The sequence below is a fragment of the Macaca mulatta genome, chromosome 15 (genome assembly GCF_049350105.2).
Source record: "Macaca mulatta isolate MMU2019108-1 chromosome 15, T2T-MMU8v2.0, whole genome shotgun sequence".
Classification (NCBI taxonomy): Eukaryota; Metazoa; Chordata; class Mammalia; order Primates; family Cercopithecidae; genus Macaca; species Macaca mulatta.
In genome coordinates, this window is record NC_133420.1 from 85,999,430 (window position 1) to 86,021,945 (window position 22,516).

A 22,516-nucleotide genomic window follows, 5' to 3' on the forward strand; every position below is an offset into this window, starting at 1 on the left:
AAATTGGCTCCAAGGTAAAATAATTATGTTCTGTTTGAAAGAACAAAGCACAATTCTCAGGGAAAAAATTTGAATTAAGATTATATAGACATACAATGTATGTATATGTACACACACAAAATGTACATATAATTAAGTTATTAATGAGGTTGTATTTCAAGAAATACTTTATTATTATCATTTCATTGCAGATCAACTTTGTTGGATGAGTGTGTGTGTGTTTTTTTTTCCCCAAGTGAGTCTGTTTTAGTAAAATATTTAATGCTGAGACCTCAGTTACCTTTCATGTAAATCTTTCTTAGTCAAAGCCAGGATCTCGCTCCTTTTCAGTGCTGTGTTCATCAGTGAAGGCTCTGTGTGTGTGCCTGTGTGCATGTGTGTGCACATGTATGTGTATTTTGTTACGTGTTAGAAGCATGTCAAGTTGTGTGTAATCTCTTAATTCAAAGCAAAGTTCAATATTTTAAATAGACTCTCCTCTCATAAGTCACTCACTCATTTACTCAACAAATATTCCTGGAACAGCTGTTGCATTCCAGGTGCTATAACAGGCTCTGGGCATCCCACAGTAAACAAGGCACTGTGCCTGCCTGCCAAGTGGGACAGACTTGACAAGTAATCAAGTCACTTCAGAACAGTGTGATAAATTATTTGATCGGGATAAGCATAATTTTATTTAGAAGGATAGAGAAAGGAGTACCTGACCCAGATTTTCTGAGTTTTCAGGATTTACAGAGTAGACTAAAAGAGACAACTTCTAAATAAAGATAATTTTATTAACACTGTAATGACCATTATATTTACTTTATACAAGTGACTCTCATTTTCTAAACCCATATAACTTACACATTGGAATACTTTAATTGTTCAGAAGAAGATTATAACATATCAACCATGACTTTAAAATGAACATTTTGATGATTGATTGATTGATTCCTTCAATGACTGACTGTCTTTGAGAGCCTTAGATGGAAGAAGATTGGGACCTGAGAGAAAACAGGGACTAAGTCCTTTTTTTGATGACCATTTATAAGGAAGAATGATAGGCTTTTTCTCTCTCCTGCATTCTTTCATTAGATGATATCTTAGAACCGTTTTAACAAACTCCTTTATGTAGGACACTACCTAAAATTTCACATTTTGGATTATCACTAAGAAGTTTATTTTACACATACCTCACTATTAAATACCTTTGACCTAAATAGAAGAAGAGATTTTTTTTTTTTATAGTCAGGAAAGGTCATAATTTGCTCTCAAATGTTGTTTAAATATATTTAAAAAGTTAAAACTCCCCTTTAAAATGGAAAAGAAAGAACTTTTTTATGCATTTTAAAATACTGTATGCAATTTAGCAATGATTTGTGCCATATTGCAAGGGCTTTTCTAGTATGTAGGAAGCCTCAGTCCTCTGTAATCCCAAGGATTCTAAAGCGTGCCTCTACTAAGAGTTTCTCAGAATGTATGTAGACTAGGTGAGTGCAGATCTGCAAATCATTCCATTCTGAGAATGGAATGCTTTGGACTTGAGGAAAGATAATTAACATCCTGTTAAATTTTTCCATGAATGGAATATATAGTAGACATATGGTAGACGTGAATACTGACTTTTGTTCTACAAAAGAGTTAGAAGCTATTTTAATATGCACTGAAAAAAATATTGTCATCTAATTATCAACCTGAGGGAGGTTTTTATTTAAATCTATATAATTCTTTTAAAGGTGGTAATGTTCTGTGCAAAGATCTAATAATGTTCTTTTCTAGAATTGTGTCCACTGTGGGTTTACTCTTTTGTTGTATATATCATAACATGGTAATTGGAAATGATAAAATGACACTAACATCCTATAGTTTTCTGATAGGATTAGCATTTGGCTTTTTACACTATTTTCCTTCTTATTCATAAAGTGTGTAAGCTGAGTTGATCATTACTCAGGCAAGCCATGATCAACAAAATTTACAAGATAACTTTCATTGTCAAACTATGTAAGAATTACTAACAAATAAACACAGTTTCTTAGCTTCCAGCTCCTGTCATATCTACTGTAAGGACTCTTTTGCAAAACTAACCTTACCATTATCTGATTTTTCTGGATATCAGAATTTTGTTTTGAACTTCAAGTTTCCTTGTACAGACACAAGGCATCACCCCTTACTTCCCAAACCACCCTATAATGTATTAGAAGAAAATTAGTACGGTGACTTTCATGATGAAGACAGTGCTGCTAGATAGTTCGCTCGTATTATTTCGTTAATGATACTGATTTTTTAATTTGAAGGAGCAGCTGAGCAATGTAAGGAATGAAGAAGCAGAGCCTTCATTTCAACTAATTATGACTTGAACTAATTATTGGAGACAGAGATATGTGTCCAAAGCAAGGGACCACAAGTCTGCTGGACAGACAGAATGTTCTGCAGCTTCACATGTAGTCTCAATTATTTTTGATATTAAAACAGATTTTCTAGGAGTCTAACCAAGTACCCCTAAAACTCCATATCCACACATTTTTTTGTTGTTCTATAGATTCTTGAAATGTTAAGCTGAGGCCTTCCATTGCAGGTGGATGGAATGGACCTCAGAGATGCAAGCCATGAACAAGCTGTGGAAGCCATTCGGAAAGCAGGCAACCCTGTAGTCTTTATGGTACAGAGCATTATAAACAGATCAAGGGTAAGCGAACACAAAGGGCAAGGTAGGCATATCCAAACAGTGTTCAACTTGGAATCTAATGTATCAAGGGCCAAGTTGTCTGTATGAGCAAAGACAGTGATTTTTCAAATCTCAGAAGACTTGTTAAAAGTTTGTTTTGCTTTCTCAGAAATTGAGTTATCCTGGAAATCCCTTCCACCATGTTTAATAAAGACTTTTGAGGTCTGTTGAATATACACAGAAGTAGGATTTATCAGTATCTCTAGGTATCTAGATGGTTAATTATTAGTATTCATTTTAATCACAAAATACACAAATTATTAAAAGGAATGTGGCATCATAATTCAGATTAATCATCGGTGATCTCTAGTGGAGCCCCTTAGAAGCCAAATAAATGACATTTTCTCGAAATTTATTCTCTAGACAGAATCTCCTGCTTATGCAATCCCATAATCATCTGTGAATGATCTTTCATGTATTTGTGTATCCCACTGAACGTTAAATTTGCACAGGGTAGATTTGTTTACAAGTGATTTCATAATTACTGTACTCTAGCCACAATCACTGTGTAGCTCTTCATCACTGTGTAGCTATTGGTGGACAGAAACCTGCCAACCCATTTTGCCATCAGTCACTACAGGTAAAATAGCTTTCAAAAACATTTTAGAAAATGTAAGTTACATTTAATGATTGTTGTTAACAAAAATACAGAGCAAGGCTTTGGATTTGATATGACTTGATGCTGAAGATGAAAATTATGCCAAGAGTTTAAAACTGTTTTTTTTACTCCTTCTTTGTGCCTCATGGGAAAAAAAAAAAAATTCACATGCAGCAGTTATTAAGCATATTGGATTCACATACCCCTTTGAAAGTTCTTTAGAAACATACACATCCATTCAAAAATTGCATACCATTTCCTAGATATCCTGAAGCACTTACAGGCTCCTTTTTTGGGTTTAAGTTAACAACCTCCATCATAGTGATTCTCTTTGAATTACCTGCTTACTAGTTTTTAGGGTTGGTTGTCTTTAAAACAAAAATATCAACATATGTGAGGGAAGTTGAAGGTATCATCTAAAACTTAAAATATGTAATTTTACCTGCAAAATACATTTAATTTAACTTGTAAAGTTAAGAATTTAAGATACTAGGGCTCAGTTTAACTTCTGAAATTAAGAATTTAAGATATTAAGGTTCAAATATGAAAATAACCAACAGCTCTTTAGATGAACTCTGTCAAAGTAACTTATCAATATTCTATGCATGGACTGTAAAGTGACCAGATTTATTTTACTGGCCCTTCTGTTGTGAAGACAGGTGTAACTCTGTTCCGGGTTTACTGTAAGAGTGAATCTAGTAGTTTTTAATGTAAGCACTTCAACATCTACAATTTTTAATCATTCAGTTGTTTATTGTTAGGTAATAATTATCCATTCAGAAAGAAAATTTGCCAAATGGTAGGGCTGCATCATGCTGCATTCTTTACAGAACTATTCTATTTGTTTAAATAACTCTAAATCCTTTTACATTTGTTTCCATTTGTGTGTTAAACATAGACACAACATAATAATGTTAAATGGGTGTTTAAGTTAAAGCTATTTTTTGTGGGTGGGTTTTAGTGCTTTTTTTTGTTTTATTTATAATTTACAACTTTTACATCATTTGGGACAATACTATAAATTGCTGAATAGTGATTCTCAATGTTGCTTTAAAAACTTAAAATTACAAGTATTCCTTTCAGTGTCAGGCACATTTTCCAATGAGCTGGGAAGATCTTGTCTCATATACCTGGAAAATACTCTTATTTTACTCTCTGAGGTATAATGATACCTGATTTTATAGCAGTTGTTCCAGGGTAAATCTTGTTATAAATGACATATTTAGTCAAGTCATACTTATTTTGCTTTAGAAAATTAAAATTAATTTTGCATTTAAAACGAGATATATTTTGTTTCAATGATTTATTTCCTTATGGAAATAATTAGGTCTCCAGTAATCTAAAAGGGACACTCACAAATGCACATACTTAAAAGTCTCTTACTGATAATTGTTTTATCTGTAGTTGTAGGATAAAGCTCCTAGGAAATCTTAAACGTAAGGTGAAAAGACAGTCAGTTGCGTTGGCCCTTAGGCTCTTCACGAATCAGAAACTTCCAGAAGTAGCCCTGATAATTTCACCTGTATGACCCTTCACAGAATTCAGTCTGACCGCATTTTCTCACTGAAAGGTGGGCCTTATTTAATATAGACCAGAGAATGTTTCTGTCTTCCCTGTGCTGCTTCATTGTTAATATTTCCGCTTTTCTCAGCCCTTGAGACTATAAACAGAAGTATCATCATTGATTTTTTAACAAGAAATAGTTTGTTTCTAAAAATCTTTTCCTAATAATAGAGTAATCTACCATTGTATCTGCTGTGCCTATGCTATACTTTTACACTTTGCTATCAGGGCCAAATTCTAATCCTCTAAGATCTGCAAATTGAAAAGAAAACAAAAGTAATAAAAAATTATAAACTGGAGCTTTCTTTAAATATTCCATTTGTTGCTAGTTTTGTTTTCTAGTGTTCTACAGAATTATACAGTACACTGGAAACCTAAAAGTCCCATGTAGGGAGATTAGAAATAATCTCCACCTTCCATAGCATTGAATTGTTTTGCCTAGGATGTATTTGTCACCTCTGCCTAGTCATTTCTTCCACCTTAATAAATGGTCATGTGTCTTGGTATTTGTGATCTTCTCTTTTGTAAAGCAGGAGTTGACATTTTAAACTGAAAAGCAGAGAGAGAGTTGAGATGAGCAGAAATGTCATTGTGCCCATTTCTTTTCCTGTCTTCCCTCTGTAGGAAAAACATTGCAAGAAGAGCAGATTGAAAGGGTAATGTGGCATAAGCTTTAGTGCAGGCATACTGAGGATAGAGTCTTTCCAGAGTGTTCTCCCATACAGGGTGGTGTCACATGACAACCTCTCCCTATACTTGACGCCTGCCAGTGGGGCTTTTTTATAGAGAGAAGTAACACAAACATTTAATTGGAGCCAAAATGAATTTTAAATGTCTGCAATTTCCCCTGAAAGATACAGTCAATAAAAGAAAAAGATAGCGGGTGTGAAAAGAAGGAGAAGAATTTATTGTGCTAAGGAAATTACTTTTTTTTTTTTTAACTATGAAAATGCTAAATTCTATCTGGCAGTCATCCTGGCTTTAATATGTATTTTCAACTCTAACAGTCTGGCTCAGGGCTTATTACTGGCAAGCCACAAAACCTCTGAGAAACACTGTAAGGCAGGACTTCAAATATTGTCTAAAGCCTCATAAATTCTCCAATAATGTGGGCAATTTTATAGGAAATTTATTTAAAACATGAATCTCCAGGTTCCTACCTCCACAAAAACTGGGCAGAAATAGAGAACACCACTGTACAGGAGTTCATTTTTTAATAAATTATTGATTTTTTAAGTTAAAAAATACAATTGCTCTGAAGCACTGTCAATATCAAGTCAAAATATGAAAGTTTCCTTACTGGGAGACAAAATAAAAGAATAATGAAGGTTACCAATGAACTAGCAGACCAATTTATAATTTGCATTCTAGACAGATTATTTTAAAAAAACATTTAGCTTTTAGATGTAAATTAAAAACTTGTGTGGTTTTAATTTTGGACATGTTTACTGATATTCATGAAACGTGTATTAATATATAAGATGGGCAAAATATATGTGCCTCTGTTAGTAATACTGAAGTCACTGAGCAAAAATAAAAGAAATTTGGAATCACTTTGACAACTAGTCTCCTGTGTGGTTTGTGACCTGATTTAGACTCAGGTATAGATTTAGGTCATCAGAAACAAATCTTTAGTTCCAGACTGTTTTAAGATGTTGCTATTAATGACTGGATCTGATAGGATCTAGTTTCACACAGGCAGTTCTTTAAATCAGTATGTGCTTTGCTTTTAAAACTGAGTTGTTTTCAATACATTTCCTTTGCGTTCAGCGCCTCTTATGTTTCCTTTTAGAAATCCCCTTTGCCTTCCTTGCCGCACAACCTTTACCCTAAGTACAACTTCAGCAGCACTAACCCATTTGCTGACTCTCTACAAATCAACGCCGACAAGGTTGGATAATGCCCATTGTCTTGCTGTTGGTTGCCTTTTGCAAATGTTTTGTTCTTTGTTATTGCTGTGTCTTTGTCCCAGTTCACTATTTACTACATTTGGGCAGGAAAAAAAAAAAACCCTCAAAGCTGTTTGGAGTGGGCATGCAAATCCTTTCTTAAGCACATTTTCCTGCCAGAGAATATTTATTTTTATTGCTGAAATTAAATGGCCCTTCTGAAGAGTAAGGGAGAATCATGAGTCCAATGCTTTTCTTTCATTTTGGTGTGATTTAAAATTTCTGATATTTAAATTTTTGTTAGTTGCCAAATGTGTGATACGTTCACACATAATTTCTTTAAAACCATGTGTTGGGATTTAAATCCTTTAAAGACTTCTACAAGGTGATCATAAAAGCTCTTCCATGAGTTAATCACTGCACAAATAATTGTGTATGTGTACATGCAGGAGTCTATTGAATATTCATGAAGCATGCCCATGTAATTGCCTGAATCAGGAAACGTAACTGTTTCAATGCTCGTAAATCTATACTTGGATCTTCTCATTTTCTGATGAAATTATAAAACCAAAATTGAAACAAAAATTTACAATAATTTATATACCATAATTTAATCATGAAAAGGAAGAAAGCAGTCAACAATTTTTTTTTCAGGAAACACTTTATGAATATTCATCAGATTTCCATGTTATTGTAATAAATGCCATGTTATTGATATGGATAACCAAAGGTGCTATATCTGAAGCAATATGTTTTCTATTGCTATAGGAATTACAGAATTCAAGTAGAATTATCTTCTGTTGTTCCCCAACTAACCCTTTTGCTCCCATACCCTTTAAGGTTTGTGTCAGTGTGGAATTTTCGTATGTGGGTGTGTTACAGTGTGCTTTATGTGTGTGCTGTACTTGATATGTACATACACGGCATGGAGTGATTTCAAGTATACATTGCATTTTTGACAATGAAGGCTAAGCAATCTTTGTTAAAGAGCTATATTTTCATGAGTACCTTTTAAAAAGTGTCACTAACAAGGCAGATACATGATCTTGATGAGAATGAGGGTGTCAGGGATATGAAAATGTAACACCTGATTGCCCCTCAAGTAAATAGAGGCTTATATTGGTTTTACTAGTCAGGTAGGTTTTGGTTTACTCACAGTATGAAAATGTTGTGCCTGAGATCCCAGACAGTTTTTCAGATAAGCAGGTTTTGTTTGTTTGTTTGTTCTTAAAATAACAGCTCAGAAAAATTATGCAGCAAGATCTATAAAATGTCATCTTTAGATTTGTTAAAATTATGGGAAGTTTAAATTAGATTTTGTTCTACTTTTAAAAAATGGAATGGACTTAATCAATGCTTGATAACATTTTCTGTTGTTACAGAGAAGTAAATTTTTTTAGCCAGAAAAATTCTAAAGTGCATATATTGCTCCTTTTACTATGATAATGAAACTTGATTGGATCAAATGAGGGTTTTGTGTGTGTGTGTGTTTGTTCGCTTTTATTGGTATATTATTTATTTGAGACATTTATGGCACAGCATTTGGGAAGATGACAAGGGTTCCATTTACATTAGTAACTTTCATCTGTTTGTCCAATGACGTATAGACTGTACATTTCAATATAGCAGATTCTGTAATCTGACACTTAGGCCCTTAAATCCCTATCAGTCAGCTTTTTGCTTTGCCAGAAATTGAGTGCTTTCTGAATCAACAAAGAAAGGTCACATTCAGTCTCAGATAGTTCTAGTGTTAGATATCTTTTTAGGTATTCTAATTCTTGGCACCAATAAATAATTGCTAAGTAATTTGTGCATGTTTATCACTTAATGTATCCTTATAAGAAGTCAGTTTAAAAAAATGTTTTTCTAGATATAAACATACATAATAAAACATTGTATCAGAGGAATTCTTATGCAGTAAAAAAGTAAAATAAAGATATATAGGAAAACCATAGGTTCAAGGCATCAGGGACAGCTTCGTAACAAGGTTAGAACTTTAGCTGGATGTCCCTGACCTTTGAGTTAGGTACTGTCTTACTTATGCAAGTTGGAGGAGACATCATGATATAATGGAAAGTGTACTGGATTAAGAGTTAAGCAAAAAGAAGTCTAGTACCACTGTTTGATTTGAAACAAAAACTTTCACTTCTTATAGCCTCAGGTTCAAAAGGTTTATTCATCTGCAAAATGAATAAAATGAACTCAGTGACTTAAAGACCTTTCAAACTCTTAGCATTCTGTTTGATCATCTATAATATTAGGTTGGTGCAAAATTAATTGGAGTTTTAATGGCAAAAACTGGAATTATTTTTGCAATATAAGAACTTGATGATGCCAAATCCTTTTTTTTTTTTTTTTTTTTTTTTTTTTTGAAATAGGACCTATGACCCTAAGTGACAGCCAGTATGCTACGCTTTGGCTTTCTATTAAGGAGCCTCTGTGTTTCCTCATTTATCTTGTGATCTGCCTTGGCAAGGGAAAGCTGGTGTTCTTAAAACCATGCCTCTCAGATCCGAGTGTGTGCTCTGTGCTAACAAACTGGCTCCCTGGTAGACAAGCCTGCATGTGTGATACTTGCTGTCCTGGATTTGTTAAGAGAATCATGTGGAGAGAGGATTCAGGTAGCAATAAATAATTATTTATGTTTAGTTTCACTAATAAGCTTTGAAGGGCAACTTCTTTGTTAATTTTTTTTTTCTGCAGTTTCTTGGCAGATTTTTCTACATGCCTCAAATCTTACCCAGACCCAAACGTTATAACTTTTGAATGACATTTTTTTCTAAAAGGATAAGTTCAGTTTTCTACCAAGTCATTTAAGCCTTCAAATTCATTAATTCATTGGCTTAAAATAGCAAATAAAAGCTTAGTGAATTATTCTTTGATACTACTTAGTTTAATATATTTAAACTTTGCCTGAATCCCATCTAATATTTCTTATCTATCTATATGTATAAATAGATATATATGGAAATAAGAATATGTCAAAAACAAAGTCTGGCTTTAAAATATCAAATAATGGAAAGCTCATATATATATGTTTTTATATATATATATCATATATGTATTATATAAAATATTTAACAATCTGAGCCTTCCATTATTTGTTAGAGATATATATATATATGAGCTTTCCATTACTTGTTATTTTATATATATATTATATACATATATGAGCTTTCCATTATTTGTTAGTTATTTTAAAGCCAGTCTTTGTTTTTGACATTATAATCTTATTTCTTCTTCTTGAAGTTTTCTTCCTTAGACTGCACAAACCCACTGCATTCTTTTTGTTCCCGCAGGCACCCAGTCAGTCAGAGTCAGAGCCAGAGAAGGCTCCATTGTGCAGTGTGCCCCCACCCCCTCCTTCAGCCTTTGCAGAAATGGGTAGTGATCACACACAGTCATCTGCAAGCAAAACCTCACAAGATGTGGACAAAGAGGATGAGTTTGGTTACAGCTGGAGTAAGTTGTCTTTTTGTGATGCATTTAATTATAAGAGGTATTAAAATAGCTCTGAGTTTCTCAAGGATTGTGCCCTGGATAAATAAGTATGTTGCAGCTTTGTGATATATACTGCAGTTCTGTGTGGAAAAAAATGGTGTTTGTTTTGCTTGAATACAGCATACATTCCTGAAGCATGAAATCATACTCTTCCTTTCCTTTAAAAGTGCTATTAAAGCTCACTCTGCCTTTTGTATGAGAATTAATAAGGACAGGGCACTCTCTCAGAAGCTATGCCACTCTGTGTCTTGAACAAGTCACCACCCCTTTCTGGGCCTCAGATTCCTCATGTAAAATGTGGCTGTTGTTGATATCACACCTTGAACTTCTGGTGCATTTTCTATACCAGAATGGTGATGTAGTATAATTGTGGAGACAAAAACTTTAGGTATTGACTAAACTGTTTAACTGTCTGTAAGCTTTAGCCTAGTTATTATCTCTCTTTTTAAAATGGAGTTCTTCCCTCAGGTTGCTAACATTCAATTAGACAGTGCCAAAAGAGTGCTAAGCACAGCGCCTGGTGCCCAGCAGGCTTTCATAGGCAGCCGTTCTTAGGACCAATAGGGAGTCTCTGTTTTCTAAGCAAATACCATTTTACAGGAAAAATACTTAAAATTTAGCCCAAAGTTATCAATGTCATTGTTTTAAAAAGTTTTATTTTAAAAATCGAATTATTTCCTTTAAGAAAGCTGTAGTACATCTTTTTAGGAAGTACAGAACATAAAAATTGTGCTGCTATATTGTGGGAATCAGGAAATAGTTTATGAGGTTGATGCAGTTAGGAATCAATGTAGAACGCATGACATTAGCCCATTAGCCATACAGTAACACTTTCTAAGATGACTGGTAAAGTTTGTAGGTTTCTCAGTCTGTTGTCAGTGACGCTAGAGCGTATTGCTAACAATCAGTGTGGTCAGAATGTACTCTTGAGGAAAATGTGAACTGGAATGTTTCGGTTTTCTATTATGAAGCCACCCCAAAATGTAATGGCATAAAACAACAATTTATTATTAATCTATCAAAGGGCAGTGGGTGACTGGGCCCAGCTGGGCTGGACTTCCAAGACAGCTCATTCACATGGTTGGCAAGTAATGCTGGCTGTTGGCTGGTTGCTCATCTGTGGCTGTGCACTGGAGCACCTACGTGAGGCCTTAGCCCTCATAGATTAAATAGGGTGCACAATAACCATCACCTCTTGAAGATGTGGGGTAGGAGATGTAAATGGTGTCATCTAATTAGGAAATGTGTCCCAAAGCTGGGATACATATATCAAGTTGTCCTGGCGTGATAGCTCTGTGCAAAAAGGAAGCTCATTCCCTTCATTTTGCATATATCTACCCAGAAACTGCCCAACATGATGTGATATACAATGTTGATATTCCAATGGGAGAAAAGCTCCCACTGTTCAGTGAACACAGATATTCTGGATGCCTCAGTTCTGTTCTCCTCTGCAAGTGATCAAGTTTCTGGTTTAATCATAGTCTTTTGAGAGTTTGTAAATATGCACTTTGGGAGGCCAAGACGGGCGGATCACGAGGTCAGGAGATCGAGACCATCCTGGCTAACATGGTGAAACCCCGTCTCTACTAAAAAAATACAAAAAATTAGCCGGGCGTGGTGGCGGACGTCTGTAGTCCCGGCTACTCGGGAGGCTGAGGCAGGAGAATGGCATAAACCCAGGAGGCGGAGCTTGCAGTGAGCTGAGATCTGGCCACTGCACTCCAGCCTGGGTGACAGAGCGAGACTCCGTCTCAAAAAAAAAGAAAAAAAAGAGAGTTTGTAAATATGAATTACTTCTCTTTGGCATAACCACCCCAAGGTGAACTGATTAATCAGACATTGTGCTCTCTGCACCCTAGATGCAAAGAAATTCCTCAAAGTTTGGGTCCTCCAGGAAGCCAGTTCTGATGCCCAAGTGACTAGTCTATTTAGCTTTTAACTGACAAAGATTACATTTTGGTACTAAATACTGCCCTTTTGAGATAAAACTAAATAGCTTTCCACAGTAAAGCATTTGACTGTAAATTAACTTTAAATATGTATTTGTTGTTGTTGTTGTATGTAGAAAATATCAGAGAGCGTTATGGAACCCTAACAGGTGAGCTGCATATGATTGAACTGGAGAAAGGTCATAGTGGTTTGGGCCTAAGTCTTGCTGGGAACAAAGACCGATCCAGGATGAGTGTCTTCATAGTGGGGATTGATCCAAATGGAGCTGCAGGAAAAGATGGTCGATTACAAATTGCAGATGAGCTTCTAGAGGTAAGTTTTTGTGGAAAACTTTGGATTTATTCTTGTTTTATAAGTGTAATGGAACCGTCAGTTTCCAGAAAATCACCTATACCTTATAGCGACTGAGAAAGCCATTGCTTGCTTAATAAAATAGATGCATTGCAGCAAATCTGGCTCTAAACCAAATTTCTACTAAGTAGAGTCCATGTTCCCATTAACATCCATTAAAAGGTCATGACTGTGTAGCACCAGAAACAATTTTTGCCCCAAGATAGTAATAAAGCTCACACTTCAAAAGCATTTGTTTTGTGTGCTGCATTTTTATTAGGAGTTTTTGAAAAGCCAAGTGACCAGTAATTCCCCAGAGGCTGACCCACTGGACATTCTGGAACTTGAATCACTAATGGGAGAAGTGATGAGGGTGAGGTGGGGTGGGGTCAAGGTTAAGGCTAAATAACAAGCAGTAACTCAGCCTGCCAAACAAAATAAATTTGTGGACCATACTTTATAGGGTTTAGAATTTTATTTGCTTCTGTTGTTTGTCCTTGCCCCTCCCGGGCTGGGATCCACATGATTTTATACTGCCTTTATGTTCTTCCCATGCTGAGTATGTTTCCCTATAGACATGGAAGGTTCAGTTGGCAGGGACTAAACGACCGAATGACTGAGCCAGTCATTTGCATTAGGCACTATACTGTTTAGGCACAGTTTGCTGCCTAAATCCTGAATCTACCCAGCATTCCTTCTCCCAGTGACCTATTTCCAGGGCTTGAGTTTTGAGACTAAGTGGGAAATACGACAGTAAGGAACTTCCCAGGATGGTCTTGCAGGTGACAAGTTTTTCCACAGAGCCCTCATTTTGTGCAGAGCATCCTGGGAGCCCAGTGCCTGCCAGGAAATTTGCTGTCTACTCTCCTGCAGTTGGTCCAAGTGGTGCCTCTTTATCAGCAGTCCATGGATGTCAGACTTCATGTGCATTATTTTAATGCTGGCTTTAAACATGAGCTATTCTTTTATTCACCATGAAAAGTCAGGTTCATGTTCTGGGGAGGAAAATATATAACATTTAATATAAAATATATTTGAAAGGAAGAAAAAATGTGCTTTTCATTAATGAGGAAGGATGATAAAAATTTATGATACTAAAATTTCAGGCCCAACTAATGCTATTTATTTCTCACAGATCAATGGTCAGATTTTATATGGAAGAAGTCATCAGAATGCCTCATCAATCATTAAATGTGCCCCTTCTAAAGTGAAAATAATTTTTATCAGGTGATCATTTTTCTTTTGCTAGTTTACCAAATACTTTTTGTTAGCATTTCTACGCGGAGTTCTTTTGAATGAAAATAAAACATTTGTGGCCGGGCCCTGTAATCTCAGCACTTTGGGAGGCCTAGGTGGGCGGATCACGAGGTCAGGAGATCAAGACCATCCTGGCTAACATGATGAAGCCCCGTCTCTACTAAAAAAAAAAAAAAAAAAAAAAAAAGAAAGAAAAAATACGAAAAATTAGCCGGGCATGGTGGCACACGCCTGTAGTCCCAGCTACTAGGGAGGCTGAGGCAGGAGACTCACTTGAACCTGGGAGGCGGAGGTTGCAGTGAGCTGAGATTGTGCCATTGCACTCCAGCCTGGGCAACAGAAAGAGACTCTGTCTCAAAAAAAAGAAAGAAAAGGAAATATTTGTAAATATGTAAGTGTCATAGTTCCAGGTTTTGGGGGTTAAAAATTTTTCTCTGATAACCTTCTGACTTTTGAAGTAAGAGAATGAAAATAATACCATTATGTTATAACAGGTTGTTGTTTTTTTGCTTTCAGAAATAAAGATGCAGTGAATCAGATGGCCGTATGTCCTGGAAATGCAGTAGAACCTTTGCCTTCTACCTCAGAAAATCTTCAAAATAAGGAGGTATATGTAACTTATATTTGTTTCTCTGGGAAGACTTGATTGATGTGCACTTTATTAATTCAATCAAACAATCACCTAACACTTAGAGAGGGATCTTAGAGGTAGCTAAGTTACATCCTTGGCCTTCACGGAGTGTAAATCCTAGTATAAGAAGATGCTCATGGAAATAAGCATACCACTTATGTGAAGAGTACTTGTAGCCTGTAGTGAGGGTGGGAAAAGAGTTATCAGTTCTGCCTCTGAAAAGAAATTGAGAATAAAACTTTATAGGGAAGGTTACATATGAAGTGTATGTTGGAAGATTTGGGGGGTAAAAATGTTGCAAGCAGAGGGCATGGAGTGAGTAATGGCGTGGATACTCTGGCCAATGCAGGGAACAAAATTATAGAGCATCACTGAGCAATGAGGGGCAGGGAATGGGAGCTGGTGGGGAAAGGGTCAATATTAGAGGGGAAAGGGTCAGATCATGGAATACACTGGTAGGCTAACATGTGCCAGCCTTGTCTTTGAGACAGTGTGGAGCTCAAAGAATGAGAAATGTATAGTTAAAAATTTCTCTGGCAGTACTGTAGAGAAAAATCAGAAGTAGCAGGGGAGAGAAGTTAGAGGAAGTAAGATAATTATTGGAATCATTCAGGAAACAGTTAACGAGGACCTGAACTAAAGCTAGAAGAGGGAATGGTTACATCAGATGTTTAAGACCCAAATTGGTAATACTTCATCCCCAACTAAATGTACTCATTGAGGAAAAATGAGTGGTTGAAGATGTGTTTAACCAACAAATATTTTCTGAGTACTCTGCCTTATACCAGATATTGCTCTTTGGACTGGAGAATAAAACAGATAGGATATACAAGGTTTTCAGATGTCTGACTTAGTGATATGAGGGATGGCTGTTTTCTACCAAATAGAAAATACAGAAAGATATTTGCAAAAATATGGTACATTCTATTTGTGGCAGGGTAAGAACAAAGTGGCTGTTGGATAGCCTGGTAGAAGTTTACATTGGGACATTTGGTTTCCAGTTTAGAGATGATTTCCTGTAGATGCAGATTTGGCATTTCTAAGCCATGGAAACTGAGGTCTTGAGAAAGCATTTAGAGAGAAAGAGGGCCAAGGGCAGAATCATGTGGTAGCAACAATAAGGAGGAAGGCGAACAAAGAGATCAAGGCTATGAAGAACCAGGAGGGCATGTGGCAGAGCAGCAGAGGAGAGTGTCTTTTAAGGGTACACTCCACAGCTCTACATGCTGCCATGTAGCAAGAATCCAGCGAGAGGATGAGTAGAGAGAGTCCTTTGGGTTTGGTAACTAGGAGACTTTTAGTGGTTTTTGAGAAGGCAAATGATGGACAAGAAATCAAGGAGAGAGAGAGGCAGTGGCTAGAGAGTGATAGAGAATTGGGAGAGTGGTTTTGTTTTGATTTAGGAAAGCTTTGGATACATGTGTATGATGAATAAAAGGAGTTAGTAGAGAATGAAAAGCTTTAAATTAGAGGAACTTTGGTGATTATCAGTGGGGATAGCTGTAGGAAGAGAAACATTCTTTCCTAAATCAATATATACAAATAGAGCTTATGTGTGTATAAGATAGATGTACAAATCATTGTCTCATTCTGGCTGCTCCTAACATTCAACTATGCCATGTGGTTATTTAAGATAACTAGGTTATAAAGTAATATATTTTTTTCATATTACTTGTGCTAAATATGTCTCTTAAGGAATTTTTAATAACGTTCAGGTAAAACATTAACGTTTTCAATTCACTTGATAAATAACGCAGTAAAGAATAATGAATGGTGTTTCTGCTGGTGCTCTGTCAGTGAGTTTCACCATTTGGTAGCTGGGCTGCCATCAGTTTTCATTATACAGTAAATCCAGGCAGTCTTCAAGCCACTTGGTCTATCTGTGCTCTCAACTGATTGTTGTCCAGTTACACCTCATAAGTATTTTGAAAAGAATATAATGTTCATAAATTCCATAGAATGTTAAAATAGCAAAAATATATTAAAATAAATAAATGTATTAAAATAACAATAGTGTATTAAAATAAATAAATGTATTAAAATAATTTTGTGTAATGTATAAAATAATTTTGAATAAGTGGCCCTTATATTTAAACAAATCAAAATTCCTAACACGCAGTTGTCCTTTTTGTCATTTCTTTCCCTCTGTCAGACAGAGCCAACTGTTACTACTTCTGATGCAGCTGTGGACCTCAGTTCATTTAAAAATGTGCAACATCTGGAGCTTCCCAAGGTAAATCTGCTTTGAATTGGAATGAAATGATGTGAGTTCCTTTACATCAGTGTTCTAATTCACTGTGTTCTCAAAAGTGTGGTCTCCAGATTAACAGCATCAGCATCATCTGAGATTTTGTTAGAATTGCAAATACTTGGGCCCACTCAAACTTACTTGCTGAATAAGAAACTCTAGGATTGGGCCCAGAAGTTTATGTGTTATTAGACCTGCCTGATGCACATTTAAGTTTGAAAACTACTGTGCTAACTGATACTTTATCAGGGGTCCAGCTTGCCCTTTTGTCATTATTTCAAATTAGGAAATTTAGGTATCTGTCCATTGATTCCTTTACTAAGGTCCTGCTATGGAGGAAATAAAAATAAAGAAATAGAAATTATAGTTTTGTCCTTTAAAAATAGGAAAGCTCATATATTTAGAAGTGAATTTTCGACTCAGATGATTGCCTTTAAGAGATAGTTTGCTGAACAGAAACCTATAAATGCTTTTGGGTGCTTCAGGCTCATGCAGTTAAGCAGGTGGACAATGGAAGAGCATGAGTATAAGCTGAAAGAGCAGTGAAGTGCCCAGGAAGAAGAGGAAGGCAGGAGGTGGGGTAGGGAGGTCAGAGAATATTTATAGGAAGTGCTGCAGACAGAAGGAAAGAGAGTGGTCCGTATTGCCACTCTCCAACCAGGAGGCAGTACAGTATGATGCTTGAGAGCCTCAGCTCCAGAGTCATTCTGTCTGGGTTGAATCCTTGTTTCATCAAGTACACGCTTCACACATTGTATGATCTTTCTTTGCCTCAGTTTCCTTATTTGTAAATTGAAGATGATAAGAGCACCTTTATCCTGGCACATGGTCAGATTCTGTTAAGTATTCAGGGGAAAAAAGTACCCTGACGATATTGATATTTTTATTGCTATTGTTTTTTACAGTGATAACCATATACAAAAATGCATCGCTCTAGTCTTGTACTATACACGTAAGAGGAGTCTTTATCGTGATGGACTATTTCTGTTGTGGTTAAAAAGAAAAGAAGTTACTAAAGTCTTTTTACCTTTCTATCAAGAAGTCCATACACTTCAGTTTGAGAATCCCTCATTCTGTCGCCATTTAAGAGAGATGACATCTTCCTCTTTCCCTTTCTGATTTCCGCTCTTAGTTTCTTTTCCTCCTAAATCCTGAAGAGTTTATAATATTTAACAGTGCAATCATTTCCCTATAATTTGTTAATTATGAAACATTTAAATGTATGTTGAATACTTTATAATGAATGATTTTTTAAAAAAATCTGTTTATGTTGATCTTTAGAAAAGTCCAAAATTAGATAATTTTAAAATATCCTTTCATGGTATGGATTTTAATTTATCATCTGAGGCTTAGTATATTCTAGGATATAATGAGTGCCCAGGAAATGTTTGTGGAATGAACATGTTAGATGAATAAAGAGCAGCCTACTGTAGTGGTTGGGAGCACAGACTTAAAGCCAGACCACCTGGGTCAGAGACCTAGATTTATCACTCACTGGCTATGAGACTGTGACTTTGAGCATGTTTCTTAACCTGTACATAGTTTTGCCTTTTGAAAATGGACTTAATAATTGTCCAACTTACCTCATAGACTTGTAGTGAGAATTAAGTATATATTGTGAAAATTAAATATACATATGTACAGTTTCCAGCACCTGGCACACATATACAAGTATTGTTTGCTATTATTATTGTTTTAATAATTAGGGATGAATAAGCTGGTATAGAGTTGTCTGATGGCTACTTGTCAGTGATTTTCTCTGATGTTTTCTATTTCCACATTAGACTACCTGATTAAGGTCCTTGATAGATGTTCATAGCATCTTAATCCCCTACTCAGAACCTCCCAAGGACGTTCATTTCCTAACAGATACATTCAAGTTCTTTGGCTGGGCATTTAGCAATGAGGGTGGACAGAAGCCTGTGCTGTCTGTCAGAAGCCCTTCTCACATCCTGAGTGATCGGCTATAAATCACTTAATCCCATTGGTCCTCACTTTCTTCTTCTGTAAATGGGCTGCCTATATTAAGGGTTATTGTTGGGATTGGATGAGCTAATGAGCAAGGTTCCTTCGTTCTGCAATATAAAAGCTGGTTTCTGCCTTTCGCCTCCTTTTTTATTTATTCAGCAGATGTCTATTATGTGTACTTCCCTTTCTAAATTAGATGCTATTGAGGAATGCAGGACCTTGGAGAACCTCAATGTATTGCCCACTGAAAGCTTCCATTTATATGTAGATTTCAAACAAATCTAAAGCTCAGGTAGCTAGAATGTATTTATTGATGAAAGCCAAAGTAACTAAGGGGATACAAGAATCTTTTAAAAGTAGCTAGACAGAAGAGGCAATTAACCATGATTTTAATGATTTTAAGTGTGGGCTTTGGAGTCACTTAACTTCTCTGAGCAATAGGCAAGCCATTTGTTCCATGGTGAGCAGGTATATGCAAACCAACCTCCAAAGACTGAGGGAGCTGGGAGCCTGAAGAGAGAGGCTGACAAATCCAGTTTATCAGAAAGAAATGCTTAACAGGGACTTATGTACAGAAGCCATGTTGCTGGTGGCCACAAGACAGTGGATCCCAGCATCCACCCTCCAGAAAGTATTCTTTACGTAGCAAGGATAAAGACATGTAGCTGGTCACGTCTCAGAGTTTCTTGCTGAAACTTGTTACCAGTGGAGAGGTTAGGTAAACATCTTTATGAAGGATTATCTATACTACAGGGCTCGCTACAGAACACCTTGGTATGCAGGAGTCAAACACTGGTCACCATGGCAGTTTCGCTTCAAGGTGGTGTCACTCTTGCCATACAACAGGCTATTTTCTATACCGTTTAACTTCTCTGGGTCTCACTTTCCTCATGAGATGAAGAAAATCCCTTTACATTAGAGATGCTATTGTAAGGATTAAATGAAAGAATTTATACAAAGTGCTTACCACAGTGTGAGTTATTATAATTATTTTTGTTAATACTTCTAACCATGAATTTCTGAGTTCCAGATGGAATATATCCTTGAAAACATCTCTTGAGGAAGCCATTGTTAAAAATGACGTTAAGTGACATATTACACTAAGCCTGGCACTCCTAACCCCATTATTATATGGCTCTGGGAATAAAACTCAATTAAGCAAAGAAGGGAGAAAGAAACAGCTTCTAACACTCATGAATCAGCTTAAATCTTTTGTCATTTTTACTATCCTACATTTTTTTAAAATTATAGTTAGTTATTTGACATAATAATTTAATGGTAATGTAACATGTGTTCATTATGTTATTTACTTCTTAGCAACCCTGTGAGCTTGCTATTATTTTCTCCACTTTGAACTGTTCCCATAACTCCAAATAGTAGAGCTGGAATTGAACTCTGGTCTTCTGCCTCCAAGTCCCATTTCCCATCCATTACCTATTTCAACTTGCTGCTGGGCCCCCTCTGCCTTTCTAAAATGCCTGTATGTTCCTTCTAGGAATCCTGTACTTCAGTCAAACTGATTTGAATCAAGAGCTCATGGAGAAGGTTTTGAGAATTTATCCCTCCTTGCCTTGGTTTATATCACTTGGTCTTTCTGACTTCTTTTAACTTATATAAATCCTACATACACTAAAGACCGAACTTAAATCTCACCTGTGTTTATTTTGAAATATTACTTCAATATTTTGGTTTATGTAGTACTTACTATTAATGTCTTCATTTTATTTGTCACTTAACCATGTTTGACCCAAGAGCTTGTCTCCTGTGATGAAATTTGATGTGGGTATCTTTTCTGTACATCTAAAACGTACACATGTTGAGAGAAGAAATTCTCACTTTTTCTTTCCCATTACTTACTGTCATGGACATAGTTCAGACTGAGTAAATATCTGGGAAGGAAGAATGAATAAACGGTTATGTGCTGTACATGCATAAGGGGGAAAGATGTTGAGATCAGGAGAGTCAGGAAGAGAATAATTTTTGCATTGTCTAAAAGTGAGAGCTCTACTAACAGCTCATTTCTAGTTCTGTTTTGACTCCTTAGAAACTCTTGACAAGTCAATTATCTTTTTTTTAATCTTTTATATTTTTTAAAAATGGGAAAATAGAAGTATAAGCAGAAAGCTCCCATATGTAGAATCTAAACCCACAGTAGCTGACTGAAATGCAAATTCAATTGATCAGAAAACAGTTTTGATTAAAGATTGATTTTTAGCACAGTGTGCCCTAGGAAGTACCCATGCATCAAAGCAGGTAATAGCGTTCTATGACTGTTAAAGCTGTGATTCATATCCATACAATTTTATGTGGGGAAAGCCTTGAAATAGGATTAAGAGTTTTTCTTCTTTTGAATTTTAGAGAAGCTTCTACCTTCAAAATAATCCTCCAAATAATAATAATTTGTTAAACTTAATTCGACTTTTCATTCTTGTTTATTACTCTTTTCTAGCTGCTTAATGATACAGCTCATTCAAAAATATATTTCCTTGAAGCCAGGCGCAATGGCATATCCCTGTAGTCCCAGCTATATGGGAGGCTGAGGTGGGAATTCAAGACCAGCCTGGGAAACATAGCAAGACCCCATCTCTAAATAACTTTTAAAATAATATTTTAAAACAGAAAAAAAACCATGAAAATATATTTCCTTAATTTGTTTTCTATTTCCTGTATGGTAGTGTTTTAATAACTAGCCCCAAACAAAGTATCTCAGATCTCTTCTTGCTAAGGACTATATGCACTCTGGTAAAAGTAAGTTGGAAAGTTGAGCAGTTAAATTAAAAATTGCACACTCATATGCTGTTATCCTTTCTTATTTGTCGTCCTGTTTTTCTTATTTATTTATTTATTTATTTTTATTTTTTTGAGACTCAGTTTCACTCTGTCGCCTAGGCCGGAATGCAGTGGTGTGATCTCGGCTCACTGCATCCTCCACCTCCCAGGTTCAAGCGATTCTCCTGCCTCAGCCTCCTGAGTAGCTGGGATTACAGGTGTGCACCACCATGCCTGGCTAATTTTGTACTTTAATTAGAGATGGGGTTTCACCACGTTGGCCAGGCTGGTCTTGAACTCCTGACCTCAGGTGATCCACCTGCCTCAGCCTCTCAAAGTGCTGGGATTACAGGTCTGAGCCACCACGCCCAGCCTCATCCTGCTTTTCTGATATCAATAAATTGTTTGTTGATGTGTATATAGTTGTTTTTGTAGTATTCTAGTTGAGTTTGGGCATATTATGCATGCAGATTTGTTGCTTATTGTTTCTTTTAGGACTCCTCTTGTTGCAAATAATAGGAAAAAAACGAACTAATTCTATTAGGTTTCATCAAGGAAGAGGATTTGTGGACTCAGGTCAGCAACCTTCAAGGGTGGTTGGTCCTGTGACTGAATAGTGTCATCAAGAGCCTGTTTCTTTCCCTGTCTGTGTGATACGGTGCCATTCAGTGTCAACTTTATCCCAAGACTTGTCTTTCTCATGGTTTTAGAATGGCTGCCAACCATAGTTGGGCCATGCACTACTTCTTTTATATGTATCTTGGGGGAAGGGAGAGAATGGCTATTCAAGCCTTCTGAACAAAAGTTCCAAGATTATCCTAATTGAATCAGTTCAGATCATGTGTCTACTTCTGAGCCAGGGACTGTGACCATGGGACTGTAATTGTAGAATTGACTTCAGTTGTTCAAACCCCATTCTTGGAGCTCCTTAACTTTTGCTATGTAACAAATTACCACAAAACTTCACAACTTAAACAACAGGCATTTATGGTCTCACAGTTTCTATGGGTTAGGAATTTCAGAGCATTTTAGCTGGGGGATCTGCTGAGAATCTCTTGTGCAAGTGCCGACACATTGCCAGCTAGGGCTATAGTCATCTCAAAAT

The 22,516-nt window shown here is 36.2% G+C and overlaps 1 protein-coding gene across 18 annotated transcripts in view; it reads left to right on the top strand.

Moving 5' to 3' along the window:
• The window catches only part of MPDZ (multiple PDZ domain crumbs cell polarity complex component), a 175,141-nt gene that overhangs the window by 129,382 nt on the left and 23,243 nt on the right, over positions 1-22,516 (top strand). For 7 of the 18 annotated variants that reach the window (XM_015117698.3, XM_077966643.1, XM_077966645.1 and 4 more), the window contains 5 exons: positions 10,057-10,219; positions 12,324-12,520; positions 13,674-13,765; positions 14,312-14,402; positions 16,579-16,659. In XM_015117698.3, the coding sequence (XP_014973184.3) occupies positions 10,057-10,219; positions 12,324-12,520; positions 13,674-13,765; positions 14,312-14,402; positions 16,579-16,659 (624 nt within the window). Of the gene's footprint in view, positions 1-2,557; positions 2,669-6,660; positions 6,760-10,056; positions 10,220-12,323; positions 12,521-13,673; positions 13,766-14,311; positions 14,403-16,578; positions 16,660-22,516 lie in introns of all 18 variants that reach the window. The other 11 variants (XM_015117692.3, XM_015117694.3, XM_077966636.1 and 8 more) reach the window with 2 other exon arrangements.